We start from the raw sequence: 19,392 nt of genomic DNA, 5'->3' as shown, positions 1-19,392 counted from the left end.
GTATTAAAAAACAGATGGCAAACCAAAGGAATCTGAAGTCAGAAGACTGTTCAGCAGGAGTTACAACCTTACTGTGGAAAACCTAAGAAGGGCCCCGGCCTTCTGCAAGTAAGTAGTAAGAGTGCTTCTGTTACTAGCTAGGGAATTTCTGTTGGGTTAGAAAATTATAAAGGGAAGGGTACTGCATGTGTGGACAGGTGGCCAAGTTCCTCTTCCTGAGAAAGGATTGGCTCTTGTGGTTTGGTTGATTTCAAGCACTTAGGATGTTTTCTAGAATACTCTGTGCCGTTCTTAGAACCAGAAGTTTATGGTAAGGGTCCAAGAAGGCAGAACAGCAATTTTACCAGGTTCGATGATGGATATCATATTAGAATAGTACAGTTACACATTATCCATGTTATTTGCACACTAGTCAAAAAGCATCAAGAATTTGCTCAGTTTAAGGCGAATCATATTCAAGAATATATTCATAAAACCTACAATGGTAGTAATTAGGTGAGAAGATCTCTCCTTAACACTTTCTTCAGAGCCTTAGCAACATCCTTATTCCTCAAAGTATAAATCAGGGGATTCAGGGTAGAAGTAATGATGCTATAGAAAACAGAACCAATTTTGTCTTGCGATGGGGTACGCTGGGAACAGGGCCTCATATAGGAGAATATGCCGGCACCACACCAAAGAGAAACCACAATGAGATAAGAACTGCATGTGGCAAAAAGTTTCTCTTACTCCCAGCTGAGCGCATCTGCATGACACTGTGCAGAATGAGTCCATAGGATGTTGAGATAAGAATGATGGGGAGGAGAATAAGGAAAACAGTGCAGATGTACACTGTGGTCTCATACATAGTAATGTCCCCACACACCAACTTCAAAACAGCTGGAAGTTCACAGTAGAAGTGGTGGATGATTCTTGAACCACAGAAAGGGAAGCTCATCAAGATGGATGTGAGGATTAGGGAGTCCACAGCTCCACTCAACCATGAAATGACAGCTATCATCACTCTTACTCTTCTGCTCATGAGCACAGTGTAGCGTAAGGGGTGACAGATGGCAACATAACGGTCATAAGACATGAGAGCCAGGAGGATACACTCTGCACCACCAAGACACAGGTACATGAAGTGCTGGGTGGCACAGCCCACAAACGAGATGGACTTCTTCCCAGACAGGAAGTTGGTCGCCATCTTGGGAATGGTTGTGGAGACTTACATCAGATCCATGGGACAGCTGGCTGAGCAGGAAGTACATTGGTGTGTGAAGACGGGGGTCAGCACAGATGAGGAGGATGGTGAGGCTGTTGCCACTCACTGCAGTAAGGAACACCAGCATGATCAGGAGGAAAAGACAAAGGTGGTTGAAGGAGTCATCAAAGAGCCCTTGAAGGATGAAGTCTCCCAGGGAGATCTGATTCCACCCACAAAACCATTCAATTGGGGGTGACTTACAGTTTCAGAGGTTTAGTCCAGTATCATCATGGCAGGACATGGTGGTAAACAGGCAAACATGGTACTTGCAAAGAAGCTGGGAGTTCTACATTTTGATCCACAGGAAACAGAAAGTGAAATGGGTGCCACATTGGGTGCGGCTTGACCATATGAGACCTCAAAGCCCACCCCCACAGTAACACACTTCCTCCAACAAAGCCATACCTACTATAAAAAGGCCATAGCTCCTAATAGTGCTACAACTTATGAGTCAATTATTCAATGACATGAGGAGGCAATCCTATTCAAACAGCAACAGTGGCCCAATTTCACACTCTCTTTTGGCATGCACTACCTATTTTAAATTAATAAACCATTAATTGTAAAAGACCCATGTTTTACTACCAGACCTTTTTTTTCAGTTCCCCTGGCCTTTATGTGTTTCTTTTACCTTTTTAATTCTCTGTCTCTCTGCCTATTCTGCCTATGTCTCTACCAGAGCATTGGTATCTATTCTATCCCCCTCACTCTGGGTGTGTGTCTATTCTATCCTTTCTCTTTCTCTCTCTCTTTCTCTTTGTCTCTGTCTCTGTCTCTCTCTCTGTCTTTCTGTCTCTTTGTCTCTCTCTGTCTCTCTGTCTCTCTGTCTCTCTCTCTCTGTGTGTGTGTGTGTGTGTGTGTGTGTGTGTGTGTGTGTGTCTGAAAACACTAAAACTCAACATTGGGTCTTCCTCTTCTGGAGTCACCTACCCTCATTGAGCCTCCCTGACCTGAAACTGCCCATGAAGATAGGCTGGCAAGACTAGAAGCCAGAGGCATCAGCTTGTCTCCACTTGTACAACACTGGGGTTACAAGCTTATACCACCATGTTGGACTTTTTATATTAGTTCTGGGAATAGGATTCCGCTCATGCTTGCACAGTAAGCAATTACCAACTAAGCTACCACCCCTGAAAGTGGAGCTGAGAGATCCCCAGAGCTAGCCAACAAGACTAGCCATATTGCCAAGCTCTGACTTTGACTGAGACACCTTGCCTCAATGAGTAATGTGCAAGAGGAGATGCGGATGACTCCCAACATCAACCTTGGGCCTACACAAACACATACAAACACACATGTGGTGTAGGAGTTCCCTCTGTTTGTGTGTTGCTTTCACTGGATAATGAATAAAGAAACTGCCTTGGCCTAGTTGATAGGACACAACTTAGGTCGGCAGAGTAGACAGAACTGAATGCTGGGAAGAAAGGCAGAGTGGCAGATGCCATAAATCTCTTGATTAGAAAATATAAAAAATCATAGAAGCTGAACAACTCACTAATGGATGAAATTAAGTCCAAGACAGAAATCAAGAATACTTTTTAGAATTCAATAAAACTGAAAATACAACATAACCAAACACGTGGGACACAAAGAAAAACAATGTTAAGAGGAGAGTTCATAGCACTACATTAAATCTACATACCTACATCAAACACGAGAGTGTTCTTATATCAACAAATTAATGACACATTTGAAAATTCTAAAAAAAAATAAGAAGAACAGCATAATACCCAAAAAGAGTAATAGGGAAGAAACAGTAAAACTCAGGGCTGAAATTAGTAAACCAGAAACCAAAATAAAGCAATAAGACAATATTATAAAACTCTGTGGACTACTAAATTGAAAAAGGTACACAAAGGGCATGATATCTTTTGTTATAGTCTTAATTTAAATAAAATGATATCATTTCCCCTCCCTTTTCTTTCCACAACTACCCAGCCACCGTCCAATGAACCACACTCTCAAGTTAACAGAATTTTTCTCTTTTATATTTGTAACACACAAATTAATAAATACAACCTCTGGAGTATATTATAGTTGTTTATCTATATATAGTTTCAAGGCTGGCCACTCTGCACTGGAAAACCAATAACGGGGATCATCATTTACACTCAATGATTGGTATCACCCCCAGAGTTTGAGATTCATAATGTTTATAAGTTCAACATAATAAACATAGTGAGCATAAACTACCATATACACAGACTAAAAAACATGATTATCTAATTAGAAGAAGAATTCCAACAGTGATACAAGGGACATATCTCAACATAATAAATAACACATGCTGCAAGCCGACAGCCAGCATCAACTTAAATAGAAATGCAGAATATTTCCACTAAAATCAGGAACAAGGCAACAATATCCACTCTCCTCATACCTATTCAATATAGTATGTGAAGTTTTACCTAGAGCCCGCTGTGGTTTTATCTTAATATTTTGGGTTATGTCGTTGGACTTTATATGTCTCATTGGGGTTGGTTCATTAGTTGTTGGTTGGTTTTGTTTTGATGGGTTAATTCTGAGGCTGAAACTCACCAGGAACCTGAGAATGACCATGAACTTCTGATTCTCAGGAGTTCAGGAGTCGCAGACATATATACCACCAAGCCCAATTCAAGGCACTCCTGCACACCTAAGCCAGGATGTTGGGAATGCCAGACAATCACTGTACTGACTGAGCTGCATTGTCTATGCCTCCTTTCAAAAACATTATTCAGGTTGGGTTTGGGTTTGGATTTACTTTTTACTTAGCTCTTCAGGAGTTTCATAGTACATACACATCAGTATTCACATTAGAAAAAGGATGGCAAACCAAAGGAATCTGAAGTCAGAAGCCTGTTCAACAGGAGTTGCAACCTTACTGTGAAAAACCTAAGGGTACACACCCTTACGCAGGTAATAAGAGTTTTTTTGGGTTAGAAGATTGGGGAGGAAAAGGGACAGTATGTGTGCACAGGTGGACAAGGTTCTATACCTGAAAAGAGATTAGGATTGTGTTTTGGTTGATTTTTAAGTACATGACATGTGTTGTAGAACACTCTGTGCCTTTCTTAGAAACAAAAGTTCAGGTTAAGAGTCCAAGATGGCAGCACAGCTATTCTATCAGTTTCAATGATGGATATCATATTAGATTAGGATCCATGTTATTTGTGCACTAGTCAAAAAGCATCAGGAATTTGCTTAAATCAGTTTAAGACTTACCATACTCAACCATATATTCTAGAAAACTATAACCCTGATCACTATGTGAAAATATCTCTCCTCAACACTTTCTTCAGAGCCTTAGCAACATCCTTATTCCTCAAAGTATAAATCAGGGGATTCAGGGTAGGAGTAATGATGCTATAGAAAACAGAACCAACTTTGTCTTGCAATGGAGTACGCTGGGATCGGGGCCTCATATAGGAGAATATGCCAGCACCATACCAAAGAGAAACCACAATGAGATGAGAGCTACATGTGGCAAAGGCGTTTCTCTTACTCCCAGCTGAGCGCATCTGCATGACACTGTGGAGAATGAGTCCATAGGATGTTGAGACAAGAATGATGGGGAGGAGAATAAGGAAAACAGTGCAGATGTACACTGTGGTCTCATACATAGTAATGTCCCCACACACCAACTTCAAAACAGCTGGAAGTTCACAGTAGAAGTGGTGGATGATTCTTGAACCACAGAAAGGGAAGCTCATCAAGATGGATGTGTGGATTAGGGAGTTCAGAGCTCCACTCAACCATGAAATGACAGCTATCATAACTCTTACTCTTCTGCTCATGAGCACAGTGTAGCGTAAGGGGTGACAGATGGCAACATAGCGGTCATAAGACATGAGAGCCAGGAGGATACACTCTGCACCACCAAGACACAGGTAAATGAAGTGCTGGATGGCACAGCCCACAAACGAGATGGACTTCTTCCCAGACAGGTAGTTGGTCGCCATCTTGGGAATGGTTGTGGAGACTTGCATCAGATCCATGAGGGACAGCTGGCTGAGCAGGAAGTACATTGGTGTGTGAAGACGGGGGTCAGCACAGATGAGGAGGATGGTGAGGCTGTTGCCACTTACTGCAGTAAGGAACACCAGCATGATCAGGAGGAAAAGACAAAGGTGGTTGAAGGAGTCATCAAAGAGCCCTTGAAGGATGAAGTCTTCCAGAGATGTCTGGTTCCATCCCCACATCATTTCCTCATCCCCTGAGAGAACCAGAAGAGTGGAGTGTGATGCAAGAAACACAACTTCACAGTGAGCACTTCCTTTCTCAGGAAAATGTGAACAATTTTTTCTCTTCATTTAACATGCCTTAAATGTCTTTGTATATATCTATTGGATATAATACTGGGTCACATGTGGACAATTTGTAGAAGTGACTATTTCTAATTATGCAACAAATCTAGATATCCAAGTGATATTTTAAAAAGAGAAACATACAACTCTTTCTTGAAATTCATCATCACTGTGAAGTTCCAGAATATCTCCCTTGTATAGAAAGCCCAACATGGGTGCTTAGGTGACATCTCTCCAAGAACAACACAAGGCACCCTAGAAGCCTGACTGCTCAAGCTTAAACCCTGAGGCTTGTACGGAATCATCGGACGTGAATGAGGTTCAAATGCTGTCTTCAGGAAAGAGCATGGCCACTGTACTCCTGAACTCACTATGTTAGGCTCACCTGCATGAGACCAATCAACATTCCATCAAGAAGTATGACCCAGACTCAGTAACAAAAAGGAGGAAGAGCACATGAAGGAGGGAGAGGAACATGATTGGGGAGAGGAAAGGAGTCCGGATGGGTATGATCAAAATGCTTAGTACACGAATGTGGAATTGTAGGGCTGCTGTTTCTGCATCCTTCTTTTCTTAAAGAATTGTTAAGTTTTGGTTCATTAAGGAAGAGTCACTGTATTTCTTATTGTTCTCTATAGACTCAAGTGCAGTTGAAAGTGTTCTTCACTAGTTCTCAGCCTTCCCAATGCTGCAGCCCTCTGATACAGTTCCTTATATTGTGGTGATCCCCCAAACATAAAATTGCTTTCACTGCTAATTCATAACTATAAGTTTGCTACTGTTATAAATTCTAAATATTCTGGGCAGTGGTAGTGCATGCCTTTAATCCCAGCACTTAGGAGGCAGAGGCAATTGTATTTCTGTGAATTTGAGGCCAGCTTGGTCTACAACAGCTAGTTTCCAGGACAGGCTACAAAGCTACAGAGAAACCCTATCTCAAGAAAACAAAAATAGCTCCTACACTAAGGCTACCCACCCAGAGCGGTGAGTGCCTGCCTACCGGGCAGGCTCAAGGTCCCCTGTAAGGGAGCCCAGGCACCTTCAGCTTGTGCTCCAAGGTCCCCTGTGCTCTCCTGGATCCTGCCCTGCCTGCCCCGTTCTTCCTTTTGTCCCCGGATCATTGGGCTACCAGGCGGCCATGTTTAGGTGCTGAGGAGTTCCATCTGGACGGGTGAGTGTGTGCTATCCAGGGGCGGATTGTCCCAGAAGAGAGCACAAACCCCCCTCCCCCAGCTCCTTCTGCAGGGCTGTCTTTCTTACTCACGACCCAGCCCCCCAGCACCCCCCAACCCTGCCCTGCTGTATGCTAGGACCAGTGATCAAGAACAGTTTTCTGCTCCTACACTAAGGCTACCCACCCAGAGTGGTGAGTGCCTGCCTACCGGGCAGGCCTCAAGGTCCCCTGTAAGGGAGCCCAGGCACCTTCAGCTTGTGCTCCAAGGTCCCCTGTGCTCTCCTGGATCCTGCCCTGCCTGCCCCATTCTTCCTTTTGTCCCCGGATCATTGGGCTACCAGGCGGCCATGTTTAGGTGCTGAGGAGTTCCATCTGGACGGGTGAGTGTGTGCTATCCAGGGGCGGATTGTCCCAGAAGAGAGCACAAATCCCCCTCCCCCAGCTCCTTCTACAGGGCTGTCTTTCTTATACACGACCTCCCTCCCCCCCCAAGCCTGCGTTTTCTGCAAGGTCCTTTGCTCCGGAACAGTTTTCTGCTCCTACACTAAGGCTACCCACCCAGAGTGGTGAGTGCCTGCCTACCAGGCAGACCTCAAGGACCCCCGGAAGGGAGCACGTGCACCTTCAGCTTGTGCTGCAGGGTGTCCTGTGTTCTACTCGTCCCCGCAATGCCCCCCAAGTTCCCCCTTTTGTCCGTGGGTCATTGGACTACCAGGCGTCCATGTTTTGGTGCTGAGGAGTTCCATCTGGATGGGAAGGTTCCTGCTTCTACACTGAAGAGATACACCCAGAGAGTCAGTCACAGCAAAGACTGGACCAGGACACCAGGCCTCTCCTGGCTCCATTTGAAGGAAGAGATGGGAAGGCACCAATGCAAGAATTCCTCCAACAACCTGAGAGGCAACATGACATCACCAGAATCCAGGGATTCCGAAATAAGAATTGTACACCCTACTCCAGAAGAATTAGAGGAAATCGACTCAAAAGTGAAATATATGAAAATAATAGAAGGCCTTAAACAGGAGGTGAAAAACTGCCATAAACAATTAGAGATTACAAACAAAAAGGTAGAGGAAATGAATAAATTGCTCAAAGATAACCAGGAAAACCAAAAAAAAAAAAAACCAAAAAACAAACAAAAAAAAAAGAAAAAGCAATCAAACAGGTAAGGGAAGCGGTTCAAGACTTGAAGAATGAAATGGAATTAATGAAGAAAACACAAACCGAGGGAAGGATGGAGATGTAAAATCTGGGTAAACAAACAGGAACTACAGAGACAAGTACTACCAACAGATTACAAGAGATAGAAGAAAGAATGTCAGACACTGAAGATACCATAGAGAAAATAAACACACTGATCAAAGAAAATAGCAAAACCAACAAATTCTCATCACAAAATATTCAGGAAATCTGGGACACAATAAAAAGATCAAACCTAAGAATAATTGGGATAGAAGAAGGAGAAGAAGTACAGCTCAATGATCCAGAAAATATATTTAATAAAATTATAGAAAACTTTCCCAACCTAAAGAAAGATTTTCCTTTGAAGGTTGAAGAAGCAAACAGAACACCGAATAGACTGGACCAAAAAAAAAATCTCCTCGCCATATAATAATCAAAACACAAAACATACAGAATAAAGAAAGAATATTAAGAGCTGCAAAGGAAAAAGGTCAAGTTACTTATGAAGGTAAACCTATCAGACTTACACCTGACTTCTCTATGGAAACCATGAAAGCCAGAAGGTCCTGGATAGATGTCCTGCAGAAACTAAGAGAACATGGATGCAAGCCCAGACTACTGTACCCAGCCAAGCTTTTGTTCACAATAAATAGAGAAAACAAAATTTTCCAGGATAAAAACAAATTTAAACAATATGTAGCCACAAATCCAGCCTTACAGAAAGTAATAGAAGGAAAATCACAACCCAAGGAGTCCAACAATGACCACAATAACTCAAACATCTAGAGACCCTTCACCAGCACAACTCAAAGAAGGGAAACACACAAACTTTATGACTAAAAAAGTGACCGGAGTTAACAACCATTGGTCATTAATATCACTTAATGTCAATGGACTCAACTCACCTATAAAAAGGCACAGGCTAAGAGATTGGATACGAAAACAGGATCCAGCATTCTGCTGTTTACAAGAAACACACCTCAACCACAAATACAGGCACTTACTCAGAGAAAAGGGCTGGGAAAAGGCTTATCAAGCAAATGGACCCAAGAAACAAGCAGGTGTGGCCACACTAATCTCTAACAAAATTGACTTCAAACTTAAATCAATCAGAAGTGATGGAGAGGGACATTTTATACTCATAACAGGAACAATTCATCAGGATGAAGTCTCAACCCTGAATATATATGCCCCTAATATAAAAGCACCCACATACGTAAAAGAAATATTACTAAAACTCAAGGCTGCCATCAAATCGCACACACTAATAGTAGGAGACTTCAACACTCCTCTCTCACCAATGGACAGGTCAATCAGACAGAAACCTAACAGAGAAGTAAGAGAATTAATAGAGGTAATGAATCAATTGGACTTAACAAACATCTATAGAATATTCCACCCAAATAGGAAAGAATATACCTTCTCTGCAGCTCATGGAACATTCTCGAAAATTGACCACATACTCGGTAACAAAGCAAAATTCCACAGTCACAAAAAAATATTCGTAACCTCCTGTGTCTTATAAGATCACCATGGATTAAAGTTAGAATTCAACAACAATACTACCCCCAAAAAGCCTACAAACTCATGGAAACTGAACAGTCAACTACTGAACTACACCTGGATCAAGGAAGAAATAAAGAAAGAAATTAAAGTCTTCCTTGAATTCAATGAAAATAAAGAAACAACCTACTCAAACTTATGGGACACTATGAAATCAGTGCTAAGAGGAAAGTTCATAGCACTAAGTGCCCACTTAAAGAAAACAGAGAAAGCTCACATTGGAGACTTAACAGCCCACCTGAAAACTCTAGAAAAAAAGAAGCAGACTCACCTAGGAGGAGTAGAAGACTGGAAATAATCAAACTGAGGCAGAAATCAACAAAATAGAAACACAGAAAACAATCCAAAGAATCAATGAAACAAAAAGCTGGTTCCTGAAGAAAATCAACAAGATTGATAAACCCCTATCCAAACTAATCAAACGGCAGAGAGAGAATGTGCACATTAATAAGATCAGAAATGAAAAGGGGGACATAACCACAGACACAAAGGAAACTCAATCAATCATTAGATCTTACTACAAAAGCCTGTATGCCACAAAACCAGAAAATGTACAAGAAATGGACACTTTTTTAGATAAATACCATACACCAAGTTAAACCAGGACCAGGTGAACAATCTAAATAGACCTGTTAGTCGCGAAGAATTAGAAGCTGTTATCAAAAACCTCCCTACCAAAAAAAGCCCAGGACCAGATGACTTCAATGCAGAATTCTACCAGAACTTCCAAGAAGACCTAATACCTATACTCCTTAATGTATTTCACAATATAGAAACAGAAGAGTCATTGCCAAATTCCTTTTATGAAGCTACAGTCACTCTGATACCAAACCACACAAAGACTCAACCAAGAAAGAGAATTACAGGCCAATCTCACTCATGAACATCGAAGCAAAAATCCTCATCAAAATACTGGCAAACCGAATCCAAGAACACATTAGAAAAATTATCCATTATGATCAAGTAGGCTTCATCCCAGAGATGCAGGGCTGGTTCAATATACACAAAACTATCAATGTAATCCATCATATAAATAAACTGAAAGAAAAAAAACTATATGATCATTTCATTAGATGCTGAAAAGTATTTGACAAAATTCAACATCCCTTTATGATAAAAGTATTGGAGAGATTAGGGACAAAAGGATCATACCTAAATATAATAAAAGCTATATACAGCAAGCCGACAGCTAACATCAAACTAAATGGAGAGAAACTCAAATCCATCCCACTAAAATCAATAACTCGACAAGGCTGTCCACTCTCTCCATACCTCTTCAATATAGTGCTTGAAGTTTTAGCAATAGCAATAAGACAACATAATGGGATCAAGGGGATTTGAATTGGAAAGGAAGAAGTGAAACTTTCGTTATTTACAGATGATATGATAATGTACATAAGCGACCCCCAAAACTCCACCAAAGAACTTTTACAGCTGATAAACACATTTAGTAATGTGGCAGGATACAAGATCAACTCCAAAAAATCAGTCGCCCTCCTATACAGAATGGATTTGGAAGCAGAGAGGGAAATCAGAGAAGCATCACCTTTCACGATAGCAACAAACAGCATAAAATATCTTGGGGTAAATCTAACCAAGGAAGTGAAAGATCTATTTGACAAGAACTTTAAGGCATTGAAGAAAGAAATTGAAGAGGATACAAGAAAATGGAAGAATCTCCCTTGCTCTTGGATTGGGAGGATCAACAAAGTAAAAATGGCAATTCTACCAAAGGCAATTTATAGATTCAATGCAATCCCCATCAAGGTCCATCAAAATTCTTCACAGATCTTGAGAGGACAATAATCAACTTTATATGGAAAAACAAAAAACCCAGGATAGCCAAAACAATCTTATACAATAGAGGATTGTCTGGAGGCATTACCATCCCTGACTTCAAACTCTACTACAGAGCTACAGTATTGAAAACAGCTTGGTATTGGGACAAAAACAGAGAAGTCGACCAATGGAATCAAATAGAAGACCCTGACTTTAACCCACAAACCTATGAACACCTCATTTTCGATAAAGGAGCTAAAAGTATACAATGGAAAAAAGAGAGCCTCTTCAACAAATGGTGCTGGCAAAACTGGATGTCAATCTTTAGAAAAATGAAAATAGATCCATATCTATCACCATGCACAAAACTCAAGTCCAAATGGATTAAAGACCTCAATATCAGTCCGAACACACTGCACCTGATAGAAGAGAAAGTGGGAAGTACTCTACAACACATGGGCACAGGAGACCACTTCCTACGTATAACCCGAGCAGCACAGATACTAAGGGCATCATTGAATAAATGGGACCTCCTGAGACTGAGAAGCTTCTGTAAAGCAAAGGACACTGTCACTAAGACAAAAAGGCAACCCACTCACTGGGAGAAGATTTTCACCAACCCCGCAACTGACAAAGGTCTGATCTCCAAAATATATAAAGAAATCAAGAAACTAGACCGTAAAAGGCTAATCAACCCAATTATAAAATGGGGCACTGAGCTGAACAGAGAATTCTCAACAGAAGAACTTCAAATGGCCAAAAGACACTTAAGGTCATGCTCAACTTCCCTAGCGATCAGGGAAATGCAAATCAAGACAACTTTAAGATACCATCTTACACCTGTCAGAATGGCTAAAATAAAAAACACCAATGATAGCCTTTGCTGGAGAGGTTGTGGAGAAAGGAGTACTCTCATCCATTGCTGGTGGGAATGCAAACTTGTGCAACCACTCTGGAAAGCAGTGTTTCGGTTTCTCAGGAAATTCGGGATCAACCTACCCCTGGATCCAGCAATACCACTCTTGGGAATATACCCAAGAGAGGCCCTATCATACAATAAAAGTATATGCTCTACCATGTTCATGGCAGCATTGTTTGTAATAGCCAGAACCTGGAAACAACCTAGATGCCCTTCAACGGAAGAATGGATGAAGAAAGTATGGAATATATACATATTAGAGTATTACTCAGCAGTAAAAAACAAGGACTTCTTGAATTTTGCATACAAATGGATGGAAATAGAAAACACTATCCTGAGTGAGGTAATCCAGACCCAAAAAGAGGAACATGGGATGTACTCACTCATATTTGGTTTCTAGTCATAAATAAAGGACATTGAGCTTATAATTCATGTTCCTAGAGAAGCTAAATAAGAAGGTAAATCCAAAGACAAACACATAGGCATCCTCATGAATATTAACCTTCATCAAGCGATGAAAGAAGACAGAGACAGAGACCCACATTTGAGCACCGGACAGAAATCTCAAGTTCCAAATCAGGAGCAGAAGGAGACGGAGCACGAGCAAGGAACTCAGGACCACGAGGGGTGCACCCACACACTGAGACAATGGGAATGTTCTATCGGGAACTCACCAAGGCCAGCTGCCCTGGGTCTGGAAAAGCATGGTATAAATTTGGACTAGCTGAACATAGCGGACAATGAGGAAGAATGGGAACTCAAGAACAATCGCAGTGGGTTTTTGATCCTACTGCTCGTACTGGCTTTGTGGGAGCCTAGGCAGTTTGGATGCTCACCTTATGAGACCTGGATGGAGGTGTGTGGTCCTTGGACTTCCCACAGGGCAGGGAACCCTGATTGCTCTTCGAGCAGATGAGGGAGGGGGACTTGATCGGGGGAGGGGGAGGGAAATGGGAGGCGGTTGCGGGGAGGAGGCAGAAATCCTTAGTAAATAAATAAATTAAAAAAAAAAACCCAGGATAGCCAAAACAATCTTATACAATAAAGGAACTTCTGGAGGCATTACCATCTCTGACTTCAAACTCTATTACAGAGCTACAGTAATGAAAACAGTGTGGTACTGGCATAAAAACAGAGAAGTCAACCAATGGAATTGTATAGAAGACCCGGATTTTAACCCACAAACTTATGAACACCTGATTTTCGATAAAGGAGCTAAAAGTATACAATGGAAGAAAGAAAGCATCTTCAACAAATTGTGCTGGCACAACTGGATGTCAACCTGTAGAAGAATGGAAATAGACCCATATCTATCACCATGCACAAAACTCAAGTCCAAATGGATCAAAGACCTATATATCAATCTGAACACACTGAACCTGATAGAAGAGAAAGTGGGAAGTACCCTACAACATATGGGCACAGGCGATCGCTTCCTAGGTATAACCCCAGCAGCACAGATACTAAGGGCATCATTGAATAAATGGGACCTGCTGAGGCTGAGAAGCTTCTGTAAAGCAAAGGACACTGTCACTAAGACAAAAAGGCAACCCACTCACTGGGAGAAGATTTTCACCAACCCCGCAACAGACAAAGGTCTGATCTCCAAAATATATAAAGAAATCAAGAAACTAGACCGTAAAAGGCTAATCAACCCAATTATAAAATGGGGCACTGAGCTGAACAGAGAATTCTCAACAGAAGAACTTCAAATGGCCAAAAGACACTTAAGGTCATGCTCAACCTCCTTAGCGATCAGGGAAATGCAAATCAAAACAACTTTGAGATACCATCTTACACCTGTCAGAATGGCTAGAATCAAAAACACCAATGATAGCCTTTGCTGGAGAGGTTGTGGAGGAAGGGGTACCCTCATCCATTTGTGGTGGGAATGCAAACCTGTGCAACCACTTTGGAAATCAGTGTGGCGGTTTCTCAGGAAATTCGGGATCAACCTACCCCCGGACCCAGCAATGCCACTCTTGGGAATATGCCCAAGAGATGCCCGATCATATCACAAGGGCATTTGTTCAACTATGTTCATAGCAGCATTATTTGTAATAGCCAGAACCTGGAAACAACCTAGATATCCTTCAGTGGAAGAATGGAGGAAGAAATTGTGGAATATATACACATTAGATTACTACGCAGCGGTAAAAAACAATGACTTCTCGAATTTTGCATGCAAATGGATGGAAATAGAAAACACTATCCTGAGTGAGGTAACCCAGACCCAAAGAGATGAACATGGGATGTACTCACTCATAATTGGTTTCTAGCCATAAATAAATGTCAGTGAGTCTATAATTTGATATCCTAAAGAAGCTAAATAAGAAAATGAACCCAAAGAAAAACATATAGCTATCCTCCTGGTTATGGGAAGTAGACAAGAGTGTCGGGCAAAAAATTGGGATCTTGGGGGTGGGGTGGAAGGGGGGTAAGTGGAGATGGTGAGAGAAAAGTGAGAGGGGGAGGATGGGGGGAACTTGGGGAAACGGAATGATTGGGATAAAGGAAGGTTGGATAGGGGAGCACGGAAGCACATATCTTAATTAAGGGAGCCATCTTAGTGTTGGCAAGAGACATAGACCTAGAGGGGCTCCCAGGTGCCCAGGGCGATATTCCCAGTTAGTTCCTGGGGCAGCTGAAGATAGGGATCCTGAAATGACCCTATCCTATAGCCATACTGATGAATATCTTGCATATCACCATAGAACCTTCATCTGGCGATTAATGGAAATAGAGACAGAGACCCACGCTGGAGCACCGGACTGAGCTCCCAATGTCCCAATGAGGAGCAGAAGGAGGGAGAAGATGAGCAAGGAAGTCAGGACCACGAGGGGTGCACCCACCCACTGAGACAGTGGGGCTGATCTATTGGGAGCTCACCAAGCCCAGCTGGACTGTGACTGAAAAAGCATGGGATAAAACCGGACTCTCTGAATATGGCAGACAATGAGAGCTGCTGAGAAGCCAAGGACAATGGCACTGGATTTTGATCCTACTTCATGTTCTGGCTTTGTGAGAGCCTAGCCAGTCTGGATGTTCACCTTCCTAGACCAGGATGGAGGGGGGGAGGACTTTGGACTTTCCATGGTGCAGGGAACCCTGACTGCTCTTCAGACTGGAGAGGGAGGGGGAGAGGAGTGGGGGGAGGGGGAGAGGAGTGGGAGGAGGGGGAGGGAAATTGGAGGTTGGGAGGAGGTGGACATTTTTTTCAATAAAAAAATAAATAAATATAAAAAAAGAAAAAAGAAAACAAAAATAAATAAATACTAAATATTCTTGGTTGGAACTCACAGACTAAGAGCTGCTGGATTAAATAAACACAGAAGAGTAGTAAGATATAGCATAACAAAGCAGCTCTGTCCATACCCCACAGAAAATGAGCTGGAGCCATCTCCTGTATATAATTGTGCCCACCAAATTGTGTATCATGGACAGAAGAAATTAGGATTGTAGCCGTTTATCAGCCAGTTTCCCTATCAATACTTTCTACAGTTCTCATCTGAGTACTAATAAGACTGGCCACTTAATATCCATGGTGAAGAATAACCCCAAAATATCTAAATTGATCTTACTAGTAGTACCCTGTATTTCTTAGGTTCCCCCCTCTATTGTATTTTTACAATGTCCTCCTGACTGCAACACTCCCTAAATCATGATGGATGGAAGATGCTCCTGAGACTCCGGAAGAAAACAAACTTCACACATCCAGGAAAGCTTAAACTTGCAACAGTCTTGAGGGCCCCTTCCCAAAGACGTGGAAACAGTAACAACAGCTGGGGAGGAGACTCTCACCAGCCATGTTGCTAAGAAGAAAATCTTCCACTGATGGGGCTGGCTGCAGGGCATGCAGAGAACTCCAGGGCTCTGTCGCTCTCTTGAATCATCCTTAGTTACTGTTCAGGTGGGCTGTTCTGTGATGCAGATACTTTTGAGTTTTCTTTTCTCCTGAAAATAGCCACTCCTCCCTACTGGAATAAACTGCTTCCTTCACCAATCTGAACTTTGCTATAATCATTAGTTTAGACTGTTATGCATTCTGGGGTGCGTAGATGCTGTTTTTGTCAAATATCCTTGGGAAAAAGTCTCATACAACACTTACTAAAGAACAAGGTCATCATACAACTCAGATTGTTTATGCTTTCAAGCAAAGAACTCAGAACTGAATGCATTTTTAAAAGAATAATTGAATCAATGAAGAGTCCTATTTCTTAGTCCATATCTTGACCAAGGCAGTTCAATGTCTTGTCTTATGTGGGTACTTCATTCTCATCCTATGTGGATTTACATATCAACTTTAAGTTGAGGAAGACGGTTCATGGATGGAGGTAACTTCCTTCAAACTTGACAACTTGAGTTCAAACCATAGGGTCTAAGTGATGGAAAAAGAAAACTAAGTCCTACAAGTTGTCCTCTGACCTCCAAACACATACCATTAGCAGGCCAGGCCCACACAAGTTAATTAAGTAATTACTTTAAAAATAAATAAAAAATGGAATAATTTTGGAGACACGAATGAAGTTTTCCTGTGCTATCTCTGATTACTTCAGCATTTCAGAGATCTACACACACACATACTTAGTCATATACTTCTCAATCTCTTACCTCATCTCTGTGCAGCCAACAATCTTGAGGACAGCCATATTAGAAACACTTTGTTATCGGGTTCCTTGCTTCTGCTAAGGATTTCCTGGCATTTCCCCATTCTTCTATAAGCTCTTGAAAGACATTTTTCTCTGCCTGTGCTGCCTCAGGGCTACTCTGTGAATTAAGGGATATCTGACAACAGCGAAATTCCTAATAAGATTTCTAGATACTGCAAGCCCAACATCATTCCTGGGCTTTCTTCAGCAGAGACCTGGGGTCAGAACATGCACATTTGTGCAACGAAGCTGTCAGGAGAGTCCTCTCTAAACATACACATTGGCTACTATTCTTCCAAGCAAGCCTTCCCTTTACTGTACATCACAAATCCTTCCTTAACCCTGGACATCTTCACTTGCTAATGAAGTTGCATTAATTATCCCAATAGCAGCACCACCGCAGTAAGAGGAATCTCACAGCCTGTGTCCACAACCCGAACTCTGCCAGTAAACAGGACCACAATCTTGTTTCTATCTGTATCCTTATCAGCCTATTGCCAGGATAGACTCAGCAACATAGCTTATGCCCCCACACTAGCTGGGCAGTACAACCATGGTGAGTGTACTCGCTGAATCAAAACCTCTACTTTCTACCCCAACTCAAAATGTTAGGCAACAGGGATTACCAGGACTCTGGTGTGGTTTCTATCATCTCATTTCCAAAGACAAGGAAAATTAAAATTTGGCTTTCCATGCTATTTGGATTCTTAAAGTTCTCTTTATTATATATAAATATATGCTCCTGTTATTAAGGTTGAAATCAGAATATCCAGTCAAGAAGTACCTTTCTGAATTCATAAAGTTTACTAAAGAAACCAGAATTCCCTTGGCCTGGTGTGTTCCACACAAAAGGAAAGAGGAGAACCATCTAAAAGAAATGAAACCTCTACAAGCACAGAGGACCTACAATACCAGCTGAACCAAGGTGACAACACTAAATTGACAGCAGAGGGACTTTCCCACAGAAGCTGCATCCTGGACCTCTCCTGGGAACACCTACTCCAGACAACAGCTTTTATGAGTTCTGCCCATTGAGGAATGAATCACCTAAGACTTTATTTACTTGGAATTTGTTTGTATGGTCAGGGTAATGAGGTATCTGAGAAGATTTGGCCTTGGGGATAATGCAAGAATATTCTAACTAGGAATTAATTAACCAGGATGAACCACTGCTAGAGTCGTGTTTTCTTGTTTTGGAATACATCTCTGTCTTGCATCTTTCCATCCAATACTTTGACAAAGTCTAAGCAAACATCTAAGAAGGAGGGTGTCCCCAGAGTGCTGAGAGGCAAGCAGAGTACTGATCTCTGTATTGAAAGACCTTAAGAATCAGTCACTATGCATCTAAGTCTCAACATTTGCAGACAATGTTCAACTATAAGCCACACTGTAGGAGGAAAGAAGCTTTGGCAGGTACTCAGTCCATTAGACAGGCTCAGAGCTCTCCAACCTGAGTGACTATGAACTGCATAGGAAAGGTAGAGTGGTAGGCAGCCAGACTATCACAGGCTTTTAGCTCTAACTCTCCATAAGAGTCACTGGTTGATGGGACTCCACACTCCCCCACAGATGACAGGGCCCTGACCACTGGACCCTCCACAGCACAGTATTACACCTACTTAAACTTCTTTGCAGGACAATTTCTGATTTTTCTCCTACAAAAGACTAATTTTGGTCCTGAATATGTGGCTCAATTGGTAAAATGAAAGCAACTGGAACCCCCGGTTGTTGCCCATCCCCTATGTAAAAAGTAGCATGCACTAGAAACCCAAGTACAGGGGAGAAATGAAAGCAAAGGACACCTACAACTTACCAGCAAGCCAGCCCCGCTCAATCAGTGAACTCTAGGTCTGTGAAAGACCCTGTCTCAAAAATATTAAGTGTCAAGTGACTAAGGACGACACCTGATGTAAAACTACCGTCTCCATATGCACTCATACACACTTATGTGCAGAAACAAGTACACATATTTATATTTGTCTCCCAACACCCAAAACTGATGCAAGATTCCCTGAATTTTTATGTCCTAGTTTTCAGGATCTCAACGAAGCTCAGTCTCTAACAGTTGGCTGCCTCTCAAGATGGCACCTGGCTATAGCTATGAAATATGGGGAACAGTGAAATTGGTTTCTGCTGCAGTGCTAGCCTGAGAAGTGATTCCCACATCAATCTCCAAACTGGATGTAAAGCTTGTAAGAACCATGGTGTGCACCTGTGTGCACAACTGCCAGTCTTATTATACCAAAGGGGTGTGTGTGTGTGTGTGTGTGTGTGTGTGTGTGTGTGTGTGTGTTATTAATGTGTACCCGTGTGTGTCCACAGATGTAGAATGTAGAAGCTAGGGGTGATAGCTGGCTTCTTCTACAGTGGAACTCCACCTTGTTTGCTAAACATGGATTTCTGATTGAACCTACAGCTTACTAATATGACTAGATTGGCTAGCCGGGAAGCCTCAGGGTTCATTCTGTCTTCCCATCCTCTATCCAGGATTGGGAATACAGGTTTTCATGGTCATGCCCAACTTTTTACATAGGTACTGTAACTTAGTTGTCACAGTGCTTCCCTAGCATACATAGGGCCATGAGCATCGTAAA

The 19,392-nt window shown here is 42.0% G+C and overlaps 1 protein-coding gene and 1 pseudogene across 1 annotated transcript; both read right to left on the bottom strand.

Annotated features, from left to right (window-relative positions):
• Positions 1-491: 491 nt before the first annotated feature.
• LOC142849978 (olfactory receptor 2AE1-like) lies at positions 492-2,182 on the bottom strand (annotated as a pseudogene).
• Positions 2,183-4,491: 2,309 nt separating this feature from the next.
• Positions 4,492-5,427, bottom strand: LOC142849932 (olfactory receptor 2AE1-like). Its single transcript, XM_075972851.1, has one exon. The coding sequence runs from the start codon at positions 5,425-5,427 to the stop codon at positions 4,492-4,494; it is 936 nt and encodes a 311-aa protein (XP_075828966.1).
• Positions 5,428-19,392: the final 13,965 nt, after the last annotated feature.

This window comes from Microtus pennsylvanicus, chromosome 1 (genome assembly GCF_037038515.1).
Source record: "Microtus pennsylvanicus isolate mMicPen1 chromosome 1, mMicPen1.hap1, whole genome shotgun sequence".
In the NCBI taxonomy this organism is placed as follows: Eukaryota; Metazoa; Chordata; class Mammalia; order Rodentia; family Cricetidae; genus Microtus; species Microtus pennsylvanicus.
Note: the sequence above shows the minus strand (reverse complement) of the source record. Positions and strands in the feature narration are given on the sequence as shown.

What these genes read in the sequence shown, in the direction of transcription:
- LOC142849932 (XM_075972851.1), bottom strand. Translation starts at nt 5,427, where the DNA reads ATGTGGGGATGGAACCAGACATCTCTGGAAGACTTCATCCTTCAAGGG.